Genomic DNA, 16357 nt, shown 5'->3' with positions numbered 1-16357 from the left:
ACCTTTTTATTTTTTGTGGTCTAGAAAAAAACTATTCAATAGTCATTTCAAGAACACTTTTAATAAAATAATGCAATTCAAGATTTTATTATTTTTAGTAATGTTAATTATGCCATGACTTTTTATGTTAAAAATCTAATATAGGAGAGCCAATCTTTTTAAGGCAGCTGATTAATTTGTCATACCACATAACATATGGGCCCACCATTCATGCTCCATCACGCATTTTTTTTTCATAATAAAATATATCGTGGGGTTTTTTTTTATTTCACGAAAAAAGCTTTAAATTTGAAATTCCATTTCCCGCTCCATGTTATTCTTTTTCCTAGAACGGCTACTCCGCCAAATCCTGAAAGCCACCAAAGCAACCGAGACCATGAAGCATACAAGGTTCGCATGGAACGCCATCTCAGTAGTTTGCTTCGCACCTCTTTGCGAGTAAGGCAGTTGAAGCAGGTTCACGCTCTGGTTATCATAGCAAACCCAGGTCTCATTCCAGTTTTCCTTAAGAAACTGCTTGATTCGTCTAATATTGCCTATGCCCACAAAGTGTTCGATGGAATTACTCAAACGAGATGAAAATGCTTATGGCTCACTTGTCTGTGCGTATTCCATACTATCTTTACACAGACAGGCCTTGGAGACATTCTTTTCATGATTCTGCCCACTGTTACGTGTTCATTGTTGCCGGCTATTGATGTAGGAAAGCAAGTTCATTGTTTAGTCATATATTATGGGTTTGATTCCAGTGTTTTTTGTTCATACTGCTTTGATGGATTTTTATGCTAAATATGGTGATTTGGTTTCAGCAAGGAAGCTTTTTGATGGGATTTTGATTAAGGATTCAGTATGTTATAATTGTTTGATTTCTGGGTATTCCTAGGCTGGTGATGTTGGAGCGGCACGGCGGATCTTTGATGAGATGAGTGAGAGGACTGTTGTTTCATGGAATTCTATGATTTCTTGTTGTGCACAAAATGGGGAATATCATTAGGGTCTGAGAATGTTTGAGAGAATGCAGGCCGAGAATTTCCAACCTAATGAGGTCACGCTAGTAAGTTTGCTCTCAATTTGTGCGAAGCTTGGTGATTTTTAGATGGGTTTGAGAGCTAGAAAGTACGTAGACAATAATGGTTTGCATTTAAATATGATTATTTCAACTGTGATTTTGGAAATGTTCGTCGAATGTGGTGCTGTTGATGATGCACGTAGAGTGTTTGACAGGATGGATAGAAAATATATTGTTGCATGGAGTGCAATGATTTCTGGTTATGCCCGAAATGGGAGGTCACGTGAGGCTTTAGGTTTCTTTGAACAAATGACAAGTGAAAACATCAAACTTAATGACTTTTCACTCGTCAGTGCACTATCAGCTTGTGCTCAATTGAGCTTAGTGGAAGCTGGTAAGCGTATTGGCACCTACATAGAGTGTCAAAGCTTGACCTCAAATGTTTTTGTGGCTTCTGCATTGTTAGGTATGTAATCTAAGTTTGGTAATATTGCAAAAGCTCGTCAGATATTTGACAAGATGCAGCAGAAAGATATTGTCAGTTGGAAGTCCATATATTGTAGGTTTAGCAGTTAATGGTTATGCAGAGGATGCAATTTATATATATATATATATATATATGAGAAAATGAAAAATAGCAGTATGAAACCAATTGATATAACACTTTTGGGTCTGTTGACTGCCTGCACACATGCAGGCCTTGTTGAATTGGGTCTTGAGTTTTTCAGAGGCATGAAGTCAGATTATAAGATTCCTCTGCAGGTCGAACATCATGCTTGGGTTGTGGATCTGTTTTAGTTGATCTGGGAGACTAAAGGACGCATATGATTTTATATGTAGAATGGAAGAACAGCCCAATGCTGTGATATAGGGCACCTTATTGAGTGCTTCTAGAATCCATTTCAATCCAGAACTCGCTGAGATCTCTCTCTAGAAATTACTTGAGTTAGGGCCTGAGAATTCTGGGAACTATGTCCTCTTGCTAACCTGTATGCTAGCGTGGGCAGATCGGAAGAAGCATTGAACATGGAAAACTTGATGAAAGATAGGAGAATGCAGAAAACACTTGCCTATAGTTGGATAGAATTGGAGAATGAAGTGCATTACATTCTTAGTTGGTGACACATTCCATTCTCAATCTGGTGAGGTTTATAACGTTGTAAACAGTTTGGCAACATAGTTGACATCAGCTAGCTGTAATTTGGACTTCAACTTGGATCTCTGTTGATGCTTACACTCTAGAAGCTAGTATAATGATCAATTGGGATTACCTTGTATCCTATTTGTTGCCTCAGATCTTATCATGAGCTCAAAATGTAGTCTTTTTCATTTTTGGTGAATACCTCAAAATGTAGTCTAACAAAGGAATAGATGCTCCAGATAATTTTAAGGCTGTTAATAATGTCTTACTTTCACATATTCTATCTTTGATTTGAATTATTATGATTGCAAAGATGTTAGGTTCCATGGACTAGACAACTTATGGATGATTGAATTTTGGAAGCTGGGTTATGTGAATTTAGAGTAATCAGTCAATATAAATTCTAAATAATTGTCAGGAGAGATCGATTACTATAGCTGCACAACTAATACAAGTAGTTTATCATTTTCGGAACTACTTTCAACTTTTTCTCATGAGTAGGAAACAACTCATTGATAAGCTGCAGTGGAGGGATAGGTGCTGGTTGGAGTAATCAGGATAGTGGTGAATCATAGAAATGAACATGACAAATTTAGTTTAAAAGATGTCTCTGAGTTTCCTTACTCCTCTCCCCTTACAAGGTTTGGCATTTATCTTTAGTATTTAAGTTGCCACTGATCCCAAAAGGTTTAAAACTAACGGAATGCGGGTCAATGTTAAGTGGACTGTAGTACGAATAGTTTCGAACACAAAACTTTTTAGATAACTAGGCCTGATACCAAGTTAATTTGCTATCTTTGATACCAGAAGCTCAAACTGATAGGAAATGAAACCAGATACAGCAAATTAGAAGTGTAGAATAGATTCTAACCAACCTCTTGCAATTTTTTAATATTGGGTTTTAAGCGTGGAACTTCTTTCTTATTGATTGGTATGTTGACCATAGTATGATTATTTAATTCCATACTAAATGTAGCTAGAAGTAATGTTGATCGTTCAAATTATCCTAGTATTTGAAAATTTTTTCTTTTTTCTTTTTATTTTCATCCACTTTTATGGATGTTTACATTTTCTGATGGTAGGATACATGGATGAGAACATTTCAGTATTACATCTATCTGGTGGAAGATTCAACCAGTATCGAATCATATAGTTTAAACATGTAAGCAGATCTTTAGACCATATTCACAATAAGACATTGTTTTTGGTATATTTTCCTGTTTGACTTGCAATTTACTCGAGCCTTAAGGAACTGTATTCCATGTTCTTAAGGAGTATGGTCTAACTTTAAATAAATACTACTCGTTTTGCATTTGAATTCATTTTATTTCACATGCTTAGTGATATGTACACATATAAACACATACAATATGTCAACATCTTCATGCCTCAGTTTCACACAGGAAAGTAAGCAGTTTCACACAGAAAAGTAAGCGCTCGCTTGCTAATATTTATGTTTTTGATACGTTCAAGTCTAATGTTTCCAGGTCAACTGTGAAAAACCAAGAAGTTTCCCATTTAATACTGTTTGTTTGCCAAGAAATCTGTGTGGTACATATTTATACTACTTTTTGCACAAAGTATATATCACCTTCGATCACTTAATTGTCTAGTTTCTTGCTGCTTGAAATCTTTGAAAATTTTGACACACTTATATAAGTTAGATTTCAGGTCTATTCAACACGGTTATGAAAGCTCTCCGCAAACACAAGGAGGAGGCAATCCTTATGTCATGAAAATGACAGGTACTTCGAAATCTTTTTAGACCCCGTTAAACAAATTCAAGGCTCTATAGAGCTGTTGGAGCTAAGAAACAATTTACTATATCTTATGCTGAAATACTACCTAACATGTTATCCTATTAATCTTTTATTAATTTCTCATATTCATGGGTTTTCTTGTTTTTATTAAAAAAAAGTAAAAAATAAAAAATTTGAACTTTTTCCTGGAATGTGACAAGAAACTTCATTTTCATATTGTCCCTGGAGTGTATTTTATGTTAACTTTTGCTCACCAGCAGAGACTTTTCCATGTCTTATTTGATTGTTTTTGCATTAAATTAGTTTTATACTTATGAAGTGAATAACCATGACCATACCAAGTTTTGAAACCAGATGCTCGGACTGCAGATCTAAATTAATTTAATTTATTCAGTGGCTGAATAAGAAATATATTATTTATTTATTTTTGGGTCAGCGTATCATATAGGAGGTCCAAAGAGATATTCTTAATTTATATACAAAATAAAATAACATAAAATATTAGCACTCCTCATTGTTTAGAAAATTATTGTTTTGGGATCAGCTATACTAATACACTAATAAAATATCTTGCTTGCTTTGGAAGTTTGACCATTCTTTTTAAATTTAAGCTTACGTTCTCACTTTGAAATTAGTATTTTAAAGTATAGGCTTTGATCATATATTCAAGAAAAAAAAAATAAAAAAACAGAAAAGAAGAAAAATAAAAAAACACAAAAAACCTTTGGACATAACTGTTAAGGAGCTTAATTACTTTGGCTTTCTGTTTTGCATTTTTTAAATATTTTTCTTCTCCGGGTTAAAGCAAACGATGACTTTCTTACTAATTATGTTATTTTTAAAAAATAGTAACAGAAAAAAAAAGTATAACAAATAAAAAAAGAAAAAAAATTCTGACCCGTGGTATTAAATATAAATATAAAAAATTTTCCAGTTTAAGACTTTCAAAGTAAATTGAAGCACATTACACGTAATCCTATATTTAATTCAAAACAAATAGAAAATGTGAAGGCTATGTTTGGTTGATCCAAAAAAAGAAGTAGACAACACAAAATAAGTGGGAAAATTATAAGGAAAACAGATCTATTTTGAGAATTCAATTTTCCCTTTAAAACAGTGAGAAAATGTCTGAAAAAATTTGAGCAAAATTGTGATTTTTTTTTTTTTCCTCCCTCGCAACTGTCTTTCTTTCTCTGTCCCTTCTCTGAAAAATTTGCAGAAATCTTCTTCTGTCTCTCTCTCCCCCGCTCAACACAAGGTTAACAACTCTATTTCCTTTCAATTTTCCATTTTTTTTTTTCTCAGTAGCCAAACAAAGCCTGTGTAACTGTTTCGGATTGTGAAATTAACAGGGAAATTTCGGAGAGAGCACAAAAGCAAGAAGACTTGAAGAAAACGCGTGAAGGGCACAGAGGTAATTCAACCAAGGGCAGTTTCGGTAGAGGGATTAACGTTGACCTTGCGAGATTGGTACCATTTTCGTGAATAAAATCTCTGACCGAGGACAAAACGGTCATTTAAAAGTAGTAAACTTGGTTAAAATTCTCTTCGGCGGGGACTATAAATAAAGCTACATTCATTTCCACGGTTCAGTTGCACACAGAGAGAGAGATATTGAGAGAAGATCCTCTACAGCTCTCTGTAAAATTTAAAAAAAAAAAAAAAGAGAAAAAAAAGAAGAAAATAAAACAAAAAAAGGAAAAAAAAACTGAAATTTTAAATTTCCGTTATTCGCCGGGAAATTAACGGTCATATTTTGTTACGTTTAATGGCGGATACTTCTCATGGTCCGGCAACCTTCTGGACTCAAGCCGATGCCCTTCTCAGAAAGAACTTAACCTATCAGGTCTCTCTCTCTCTCTCTCTCTATATATATATATATATATATTCCCAGAAGTGCCTACGTATGCTAGTTTTGTATTTGAAAAGATGGGAAAGAAAGTAAAAGAATTATAAGAAGAATCTAATTTGGAGGCTTAATGGCTTTTTATTTATTTATTTTTTGATGGTTTTCGTGTTTGCTTGGTTCCTTTTTTGTTTATTAAGGAATTGTTGTTGCTTTAGACTTATTTTGATTAAGTGAGTTGGGTTTTATTGATGGATATTGATTCTTTTGTATATCTTGGGTTGAAAGTATTTGAATTTTATTTATTTTAAAGTCATTTTTCGTTTTCTAATATGCTTATTCATTTATGCAAAAGCATATAATGGATAGCGCTTGTATAAATTTCTTGGGTCGAGTAAAATTTGTGTCAGTGTTTTTTTTATTTTTTTTTTAAACACTTAGAATTTGGGAGTTGAGTAACGGAAGATTCTATTACATAGAGAAGATAAAAATGACCATAAAGAGAAGCATTAAGAATGATGATTGTGATTGATGATTATTTGTCTCCTAATTTCCAATATGCATCAAACTTAATTGTTTCTGTTGTTGCGAAATTATAGAAGTATGAGGTTCTTCTTCTTCTTTTTTTTTTTTTTTTTTTTTTTTTTTTGGGTAATATTTTTTTAGATAACTTAATATTCTGAAACTCTGTTCATTCCGCAGATAGATCACTAAATATAACTTAATATTCTCAAACTCTGTTGATATATCTAATTGTTATGCCATGTGTTCTTTCTTTTAATTTATTTTATTATTATTATTTTTTTTTGCAGAAACGAAATAAAAGGACAAATATTCGGCTAATTTCATTTCCATTTCTGCTCTGTTTATTGCTTGTTATCATCCAAAATTTGGTCAACAGTCAATTAGATAAGCCTGAAAACAAGTGTGGCTGTGCATGTATTGATAAAAATGGAGACGGTCAATGTGAGGAAGTTTGTGGATTGCAATACTCAGACTTGGATCAAGCAGCCACTTGTCCCATTGAGCACCCTCCAGAATGGATTCCGTTGTTACAAATTCCAGAGCCTGATCAACGTGCAGTGATATCAAGTTTTATACCATATGCAGATTTGCCAAATGAGTCATGCAAGAAGACTGGTTCTTGTCCTGTTACTCTACTTTTCACTGGGAATAATCAAACTCTTGGAGGAAGTATGTCTTTTTCTCTTTCTCTTTCTGTCTCCCTCGCTCTCCTAAGTCCTATGTGGTTTATGTTTGGTTTGTATGTATAATGTTTCTTGTTGGAGTGAGGAGACCAAAAGCATATTTGAACTCAGCTTGTTCTATATGTTTATAGTTTTGGCCGGGAATGTGATGACAAGTTCTTTTATCCCAAATTCCTCTGTGGATAACTTCACCAACACTATCTTGGTAAGATAATATTTCTTCTTCCTTTGCTTTCCACACTTTCTTTTCATGCAAAGTAATTGTATCATATGTAAAATGTTACTCTGTTTACTTGACAACTGTATTAACATGTTTCTGATGACAATATACTCGAATTCTCAGGGCTCAGATTCAAAGACATCAAAACAAAATTTCCTGGATCCTGCTTTCGCTTCTGGTCTTCCCTTGTATGCTGTACAACGTCAGTGCACTCAGAACTCTACATTTTCTGTTACAGTTGACGTATTAGGCAGCGAAATAGAAGAAGGTAAAAATATTTAATCATGCTATTTAAAATTTCTGAATATACCTTATTCTGTTCTGTGCATTATGACGTACACTTCTATGTCAGGTGGATTCGAGGTTAGAATTTAGGATGGACTTAAATGAGAAGGGTATATTGACTAAAGTATAAAGGAAATGAACTAGTAGAGAAGAATAAAAACAAAGATGTGCAAATGCAAATGAGCTGTTTTCCTCTGATTTATAAATTATTAGCAAGCAGCTTTCGGTGCGTGCGATAATGATCTTAATTAAGAAGAAGGATAATACATGATGACCATGGAAAGGACACCACAGAAATGAGACATATTTGGCTAAATTACCAAATGGTTCAAATGTTTGAAAGACAGTAGGAAAGAAGAAGACACCCACCATTAGAATTTCATTCTACCAACCTCAATGAAGTAAATATGTCATCTAATGCATCTAGTGCTTTGATTTTATTATGATTTAGTCTGTTCCATTATAATATTTTCTCCTGCATATGTGAGAAACAAAACCATATTTGGACATGCCTTTTTGATGTGTTCAACTAGTGCCAGGTAGATCATAGAGACAATTGGTTTATGCAACATGGCCATGGTTACTCCCTGCAGCCACATTTGGTTACGATGGTTTTATTAAAACAAATTGTTATTCTTTATGTAAAATTTAGTGAAGAAAGCTTCCATTGGCCATTATCATCTTTCATATTTCTTTGGCAAATGTCTGCTTGTTAGATTTACTTTGCTTGAAGTTTAAAATCATATTAACTACTAATGGAGCTCAAGATAAATTTATGAATAAAATAGTTTACTTAATTAGTGACCCAAAACTACAACTTGTCTGACTTTAAGTGAACCCTATTGATATTCTCTCTAGTAACAATTGTCTAGTTAGTAAAACGATGTTTGACTGGTGTTTGTCTCTCCTATTATTGTAAACGTCACTTGATTTATGTTAAATATAATAATATAATATCTACCACTGTTTGCTACTGGTAATCTCATTTTTGTTAATTAATTGTATTGCGTGTGTAAGGTTCTATTGTCCTATTATTGGATGAGTCTACATGTGAGGGGTAGAGAAATACAATAACATAATGTATGTTGTTGTGGCTAAATATATGTAGATGTCCACTTCCTAAAAGACAAAAAGTTTGAGCCTTTGTGAATGGTGGTAACTTTAGAAACATAGTGGCACTTACGTGGAGCATACCGAAGTGAAGGACTTTGTAAATTTTGCTTTCTCCTTTTTTTTTCCCTCCCCTTTTTTCTTTTTGGTTTCTTATGTTTATTTATTTATTTATTTTTGTGGGTGTTTTATTGAACCCAGAGGTTAGATGTGTTCAAGGTTTGAATTTGTGGCGCAATACTTCTGCTGAGATAAATGATCAGCTATACAAGGGTTATAGAAAAGGGAATCTCGAGAGGAAGATTAATGAGATAGTTGCAGGTAATTTCTTTGACATAATTAACTGTATTTCTGGATGCAATTAAATTAGTATGTAGTGGAATATTGACAAAATTTTCTCACAGCCTATGACTTCTTAAACTCCAATCCAAATAATTTTAATGTGAGCATCTGGTACAATTCAACTTATAAGAATCAGACAGGCGGATCTGACATTGGATTGGTGCGGGTCCCACGATCAGTGAATCTGGTATATATCTAAATTTGTTTGCTTAAATACTCTTTCCGTGGCCTTCCATGGACGTACATCTATCTTCTTTTCCCTCTTATTTGGCTTGACTGACGAAATTAAGAGAATGGCATTTTAGACTGTTTAAATGCTTTGAGGTCATAATGTTTGAAGATAGTAATCAAAGGAGACATTTACCTGACCTTATTTTTGGTGGTTTAGTCCTAGGAAGTAGATGAAGATTATGCAGTTATTGGCATTAGCTAACATGCAATGCTTACATTAATACTTATGATCTATTCGTTTGCAGGCATCCAATGCCTACCTCCAGTTTTTGAAAGGGCCTGGTACACAAATGCAATTTGATTTTATCAAAGAAATGCCCAAAGCTGGAACTAAAACAAGGCTGGACTTGTCTTCTCTTCTTGGTACTCTGTTCTTTACATGGGTCGTCATTCAACTTTTCCCAGTGAGTGTGATGCATGGCTTTTCCATATTTGATATTATTTTGAGTTGTTGGTTAAATATTCAGCTCGTTTTTTCTTGCATATATTCTTAAACTCTGACCTAATCACCAGTTGATCATTTCTTCCTTTGGAGGTGTTAGTTGTGAAAAAAATAATATCTTTTCTTTATTGCCGTTGTTTTTAGTTATTAAAGTAACAAACACTGCATGGTTTAGATACTCCTTGACTTGAGCTAAAAATAACTGTGATGATAGATTTTCTTCTGTTATAGTTAATTATTTAACATTATAATATTCTGTTTTATACTTTTTTGGTATAGGTTGTGTTGTCAGCACTGGTTTATGAGAAAGAGCAGAAACTGAGAATCATGATGAAAATGCATGGGCTTGGTGATGGGCCTTACTGGATGATTTCATATGCTTACTATTTTACAGTATCTGCAATCTACATGCTATGTTTTGTAATATTTGGTTCTGTGATAGGTAATTGATTTAATCACTTCATCAGCATCTCAGTCTCATCTTGCTTCAAGTTTTTTACATGAAGATTACTCCTTGCAGGATTAAAATTCTTCACATTGAATGACTACAGCATCCAATTTGTCTTTTACTTCATCTATATCAACTTGCAAATATCACTGGCTTTTTTGGCAGCTGCATTTTTCTCTAATGTTAGGACCGCTACAGGTTTGATGTTAATTGTTTGATTTATCCAGAGTTAACAATTAACCTTACTCTAGAACAAGTTAAATGACGTGCTTGTTGTGGTTGATTTGATTTACAGTTTTAGGGTACATATGCGTCTTTGGAACGGGGCTTTTAGGAGGCTTTCTATTCCAATTTTTTCTCCAAGATAAATCTTTTCCAAGTAAGTGGAAGAATTTGTGAAAATATAAGTATCTGCCAGTGTCACTTCTTAATTTTCTTTGCTTGTCTTGATAATAATTACCTGCTGGAAACTAAGGTTTTTATAAAGATAGATTTTACAGATTTAACTTGACCTAATTCAACAGAAGTTGTCAAGTTTTTTACTTTATATGTATTCTGAGTCTTATTTTAGTCGTAAGAGAAGGTAGCAAAGGACAAAGGTTAACATACGATTTAAGGTCAAACTCCCTATAACGTTATGCAAAGATGCCACACTGAAAAACAGAGATTTGAGTTGCTGCTTGTATTCTTGCTATGGTATTTTGATAGTCCACTATTTGCACAATAAATTGGAGGAGTCAGGAGTCTAATCATCTATTCTGTTGAATTTGAGGTTATATGGGTTGGGTATACTGGAAGCGGCATCTATCAACTAATATATAGTTGGTTGAAGATATGTACTTCCATGCATTGCTATCTTCAATCATTTGCTTGCCATGTTTATCTAGTTGACTTTATACTTTATTTTTTTATTATCCTTTTCCATACTTGCTTACTGTATCACTATTTTATGCTGTTTTAGGAGTCTGGATCATTGTGTTTGAGCTATTTCCTGGCTTCTCTCTATATCGTGGGCTATACGAGTTTTCACAGTATTCTTTCTCTGGGGATTTTATGGCGACTGATGGGATGCGATGGGGAGATTTGGGTGATAGCGAAAATGGAATGATAGAAGTGTTAATTATCATGAGTGTTGAATGGGTGTTAGTGCTTCTTGTTGCATTTCACATAGATCAAGGAAGAAGTCCTTTATTTTACTTAAAAAGGTATGGGAAGAAAAGATCATCTTTTAGGATGCGTAGTTTGCAAAGGCAGGACAGTAAAGTTTTTGTTCAGATGGATAAACCCGATGTCCTCCAAGAGGTAACATTTTACTGTCTATCATTTACGTATTGAGTTTTTGCATGAGTTATAGTATTTGAGGGATTAAGAAGCATCCTTTGTAGAATGCTTAGCCTCTTTATCGGGCATGGTATGGCATGTGTTAATGTCTTGTAAGATTATTTAAGTTGGCAGATAGAACTCTTCACTTATCCATGTGGTGGCTGTCAGAATAGTTTTCTGCTACCTTATTACATTTTTGTCTTCTCTTCAAAATTTAAATAATTTGATTATATGAGAGGGTATGGCTGGTGGTATTATGTCTTGCTAGTTATTTATGCTAAAGTTAATTAGTGTTCACTGGAGTTTGTTTCATGTATGTCACCATACTTTCTTGAATGTTGTCTTTGTGAATTTGTCTTGAAGCAGTTATATGCATCAATAGAACTTATACTCCTTTTACAGAGCGAGAAGGTTGAACAGCTGCTACTAGAATCAAACACAAACTATTCCATCATATGTGACAACCTCAAGAAGGTATATCCTGGAAGGGATGGGAACCCTCCAAAGTTTGCAGTGAAGGGGCTATCTCTTGCTCTACCTCGCGGGGAATGTTTTGGTATGCTTGGCCCTAATGGTGCTGGCAAAACCTCTTTCATAAGCATGGTGAGTGTGCTCTGTGATTTTTAAAGTACCATATGATCCTGATACAAGAAGTCAACGATGGGTTCATCAAGGGTCTATATGTATGGGGAGAATGAGCAGAAATGAGCATGCTTTTAAACTTGATAGTGTTTCCTTTTAAGCATATGAAACTCTCACTTCTCCTTCTGATGCTTTATTGAGATATGTAGTTGGCCTAATCTTTAATTGATTCACTGTTAAAATAATTGTTATCCCTATAGTCTTCCTTGAGGAGGTTTCGTTAACCAAACTTTTGACGTTGGTCATTGTGTCAAATTTTCTTGTTTTCCCTCTTTGGAAACTAGCCTATAATCTTGCAGGCCTGGAAATTACATTTGCTCTGTTTTTAAGAGTTTAAATATATCTGTTGACAGATGATTGGTCTCACGAAGCCAACAGCTGGAACAGCTTTCGTCCAGGGTCTGGACATACAAAGTGAAATGAATGGAATATATACAAGCATGGGTGTATGTCCACAGCATGAGTAAGCAAGAAGTCTTTCTTCTTGTGTCAAAAAAGCACACTGTTCCATTTTTTGGTTCTCTCTTGAAAATATTAATACCTAACTCTTCTTGTTTGTTGGATAATGTTTAGCCTGCTTTGGGAAACCCTCACAGGAAGGGAACATCTACTATTTTATGGCAGACTTAAGAACCTCAAAGGTTCCTCTCTAACACAAGTAAGCTATTTGTTCAATTTGGGATTGCCTTAAGATTTTCAGCATTTAAAAGAACTTTATACTTCCTAGGATATGATTTTCTAGGTGGTTGTCAATAAAATATGACAATTAATAGTCAATGCCTCAAAATAATTTTGTTTGTACATTTTAAAAGGTGTACTCTCCTAAGTCATTCTGAAGGTAAGAAATAATATAATTTGCTGACTGCTTTTCTGGCCTCTTGCACCCTGATCTGATTGTAATCTTTTCAATGGTAAAAAGAAGGGGATTATATATATATATATATATATATATATATATATATATTTCCCCTCTTTTCAGTAAACCTAGGACCAGTAAATTCATGATCCAATTGTGTATCTGTTGTGCACTGATTTCTTCTATGTTCTTCTAAATCAAAATGTGTCTCAATATAGCATAGGGAGAGGAGATAATGATAATGCTAATAAACTATCTGAATGATGCTGAGTTTTGTTTCTGTTGTGCACTAATTTCTTCTATATTCTTCTAAATTAAAATGTGTCTCAATATAGCATAGGGAGAGGAGATAATGATAATGCTAATAAACTATCTGAATGATGCTGAGTTTTGTTTGCTTAAAATCAATCTTAATGATCAATTTTTGAATTCCTGTTTAATCTTCCAATTTGGTTGCTGCAGGCAGTAGAGGAATCTCTTAAGAGTGTCAACCTATTTCATGGAGGTGTTGCTGATAAACAAGCTAGGAAATATAGTGGAGGTATGAAGAGAAGGCTGAGTGTTGCAATTTCACTCATAGGGGATCCCAAAGTATGCCTCAACCTCTGTTCATTCTGCTTTTATTCATATGAACCTTTTGCTATTAGTAGATACGTTGATATGCTACTTATAAAATGTTCTTGGAAAATAGCCAAGTACCGGACTCGATCCCGCTTCAAGGAACAATTTATGGAATGTTGTGAAACGTTCAAAACAAGACCGGGCAATCATCCTCACCAGTAATTTCATCTCTTTAAAATTGTTGAACTTGCTTCTGATATTTACTCTGCTATGTCATGGATAGAATCCCCTCAGGCTCAGTAGAGCTATAGTTTACTTACATAACATCTTAACAAGAATTTTTTTTTTTATTTTTTTTATTTTTTTTATTTTTTTTTGTCTTTTTCAAATTACTTAAGAAACTTGTTTGCATTTTGGCAGCACATTCAATGGAGGAGGCAGAAGTTCTATGCGATCGATTAGGAATTTTTGTAGATGGCAACTTGCAGTGCATAGGGAATGCAAAAGAGGTACCTCAACTTATAATTGCTATGTTTTTCTTCTTTTTACTTTGTCTTGAACGCAAAGTACTCTCCGCCTTACTGTCATATTTATTAAAATGTGTAATCATCTATTGCTTTGTGATTTCGTAAAAAATAACCTTTATCATATACAGCTTGTTTGGTATATTTAAATTTCTGTTTTCATTTTAATTTAACGAATCAAGCATATGTGAATTACACATGACTATTGTAATAGCAGTTTGTAGTAGTAAAAAAGATGCATATCAAAATGACCCTAATTTCCATCAACGTTTGAAATGGTTTTCAATCTTATGTTTCTGCTTTCTTAAGATGAGCCTACCACACTGCTACTATTTCTCCCGTTGAACTCACTTTTATTGCTGCATCCTTTTATGTTTATATCTGAATGATATACTAAATGAGTGAAAACAATAGATTTTTTCTCATAACTCCAGTCACTTTAATTTATGGCAGCTGAAAGGCAGATATGGAGGATCTTATGTATTTACAATGACAACATCTTCAAGTCATGAGGAAGATGTCCAGAACTTGGTTAAGGGTCTCACTGAAAATGCTAACAAGATATATCATTTATCTGGAACCCAGAAGTTTGAGTTGCCCAAACATGAGGTCAGAATTGCAGATGTTTTCCATGCAGTTGAGGTCGCGAAGAGCAGGTTCACAGTTTTTGCATGGGGTTTAGCTGACACCACATTGGAGGATGTCTTCATTAAGGTTGCTCGTGGGGCTCAAGCGTTCAATGTGTTGTCATGATTGTCTCAGTTTTTTCCATCGCTAATGGCATGTTTCTTTTGTTTATCTTATTAGTTTTCTTGGAACTGCTCATTTATTTGAGTTTCTTTTTATAGCTGATATTACAGCAAGTACTGAAGTAGTTTACAGAGTTTTGTATACCTTATTTTTTGTGGGGTATTGGTGCTTACTGTACATTATTGTATAATGTATAATGTTATTTGTTATAAGAAACATGTCTAAAATCATTATTACTCAATCAAAGCTTCATAAATTTATTTCTTCACGCTGTGTATTTAAGTTTTGTTGGGTTGAGAGCAAAATAGATGAACAAATTAGAAGGATATGTAAGAGATTTGCTATAATCACACTTAATTAGCTCATAGTCATAAAAAATACAAAACTCATGATCTCCCAATACGAACTGATTTATGTAAGAAATTCATTTAGCAACATATAAAAACAAATCCAATCTTCTCATAAAGAAGGAGAACAAGAAGATGGAAAAATAGGGCGCACGCTTCCCAAACTTCTTCACTCTTTACCAAAATCTCAGACACATTCCTTTGAACTCAGGCTTTGTCATAAGACATCTCAACAAGTTATTCTGGCACACTTTTCCGGCCTATATAAGCTGCTGTACAACATTTTTCAGTGACACTTCCATTTTTGAGAACCTCTTCAAGCACAATAATTATCTTCTTCAACTGCCTCCCAATTTGAGTGATAAAATGGTCCTGAGAGTCATCACCTTATAGCCACCCAAAGAGAGAGCTGCTTGCTTAATTTCAGCTCTTGTGACTTCATGCAGCAAAGAATTATTCATAGACTGAGTTAACTTTTTGTATTCCAGTCAAGTAGTAATCCTAGCACTGCAGATATCCATGAAGTCAAACAGGAATTCAGAGGCATAGAAACCTGGTTTCAAAGCCAACAAATGACCATTGAAATACCAAGGGCCCCTTACCTAATATGTATTTACATTTTCTTAGTTTAAAAAATGTAAATACATATGCATGGGGAGCAACAGTATTGGCATATCTAAAGTATTCAACCAAGTTACATTGGTGAAGATAAAAAAAAGTCTATCAAAAGATTTTCCTATCCATTCAGTGTAAGTTTAAGAACTTATTTGTTTGTTTTAAATTTAAAACAAATTTATATATCCTGATTTTATTTTGTTCTTCTTTCTCAACAAATTTTTGTATTGGAGAGCATCAAGGAATTTAAAAATGAATTTGTGACTGATTTTATGCCTTGTCTCCATCCACTATACTTGTGTTGGATTCAAATTATAAATAAGAAGTTGAAGAATACTAAATCAAGAGATAATGAAGAAAAATTCAAGAGCGTCTTGGATTCTTCAGAGGGGAAGATGTGAGTAATACTAATATGCCCCTCTCTCTTTGTTTTATTATTATTATTTTTGATCGTTTTGACATGGGAGTTAATATTTCTTTTTGTTTTGCAAATTGATTGGAAGCCATATGATCAACTAGAGGGCTTGATCCATGAAGAGAGAAAATATTTATGGGTGAAGTATTGTGAAGTTCCTTGCATGAGTTTCAACATTATGGACTACAACTGTCCAGATTTTGTACCCAAACATCCAGATTTTGTAACCTACCATCTAGATTGTCACAATTAATTTAAGTTACTGAAACTGCAAAGATGCAG

At 33.9% G+C, this 16357-nt stretch overlaps 1 protein-coding gene and 1 pseudogene across 2 annotated transcripts; both read left to right on the top strand.

The window, feature by feature from the left end:
- The first annotated feature begins 281 nt into the window (after positions 1-281).
- Positions 282-3216, top strand: LOC125422340 (pentatricopeptide repeat-containing protein At2g29760, chloroplastic-like; annotated as a pseudogene).
- A 1808-nt stretch (positions 3217-5024) lies between these two features.
- Positions 5025-14966, top strand: LOC107419308 (ABC transporter A family member 7). Of its 2 annotated transcripts, XM_048473669.2 has the most exons (19): positions 5026-5168; positions 5263-5756; positions 6569-6950; positions 7096-7169; positions 7308-7452; positions 8781-8900; positions 8984-9108; positions 9398-9556; positions 9874-10036; positions 10115-10240; positions 10338-10421; positions 11004-11344; positions 11768-11968; positions 12361-12470; positions 12581-12665; positions 13326-13454; positions 13555-13642; positions 13845-13933; positions 14402-14966. In XM_048473669.2, exons 2-19 carry the CDS (start codon positions 5679-5681, stop codon positions 14699-14701), a joined length of 2799 nt encoding a protein of 932 aa, XP_048329626.2. In that variant the 5' UTR covers positions 5026-5168; positions 5263-5678; the 3' UTR covers positions 14702-14966. The 2 variants fall into 2 exon arrangements, with proteins under 2 accessions (XP_060670410.1, XP_048329626.2); XM_060814427.1 differs by lacking the exon at positions 13555-13642 and having other exon boundaries at positions 5025-5168; positions 14402-14508.
- Positions 14967-16357: the final 1391 nt, after the last annotated feature.

This window comes from Ziziphus jujuba, chromosome 2, assembly GCF_031755915.1.
Source record: "Ziziphus jujuba cultivar Dongzao chromosome 2, ASM3175591v1".
NCBI classification, from domain to species: Eukaryota; Viridiplantae; Streptophyta; class Magnoliopsida; order Rosales; family Rhamnaceae; genus Ziziphus; species Ziziphus jujuba.
This window is presented reverse-complemented; position numbering and strand designations above follow the sequence as displayed.

Bases quoted from the DNA above. Each gene is read 5' to 3' on its own strand.
- LOC107419308 (XM_048473669.2), top strand. From the start codon at position 5,679: ATGGCGGATACTTCTCATGGTCCGGCAACCTTCTGGACTCAAGCCGAT. The intron at 11,345-11,767 runs GTAACATTTTAC...CTCCTTTTACAG, and splicing joins AACCCGATGTCCTCCAAGAG to AGCGAGAAGGTTGAACAGCT. The intron at 12,471-12,580 runs GTAAGCAAGAAG...GATAATGTTTAG, and splicing joins GGTGTATGTCCACAGCATGA to CCTGCTTTGGGAAACCCTCA.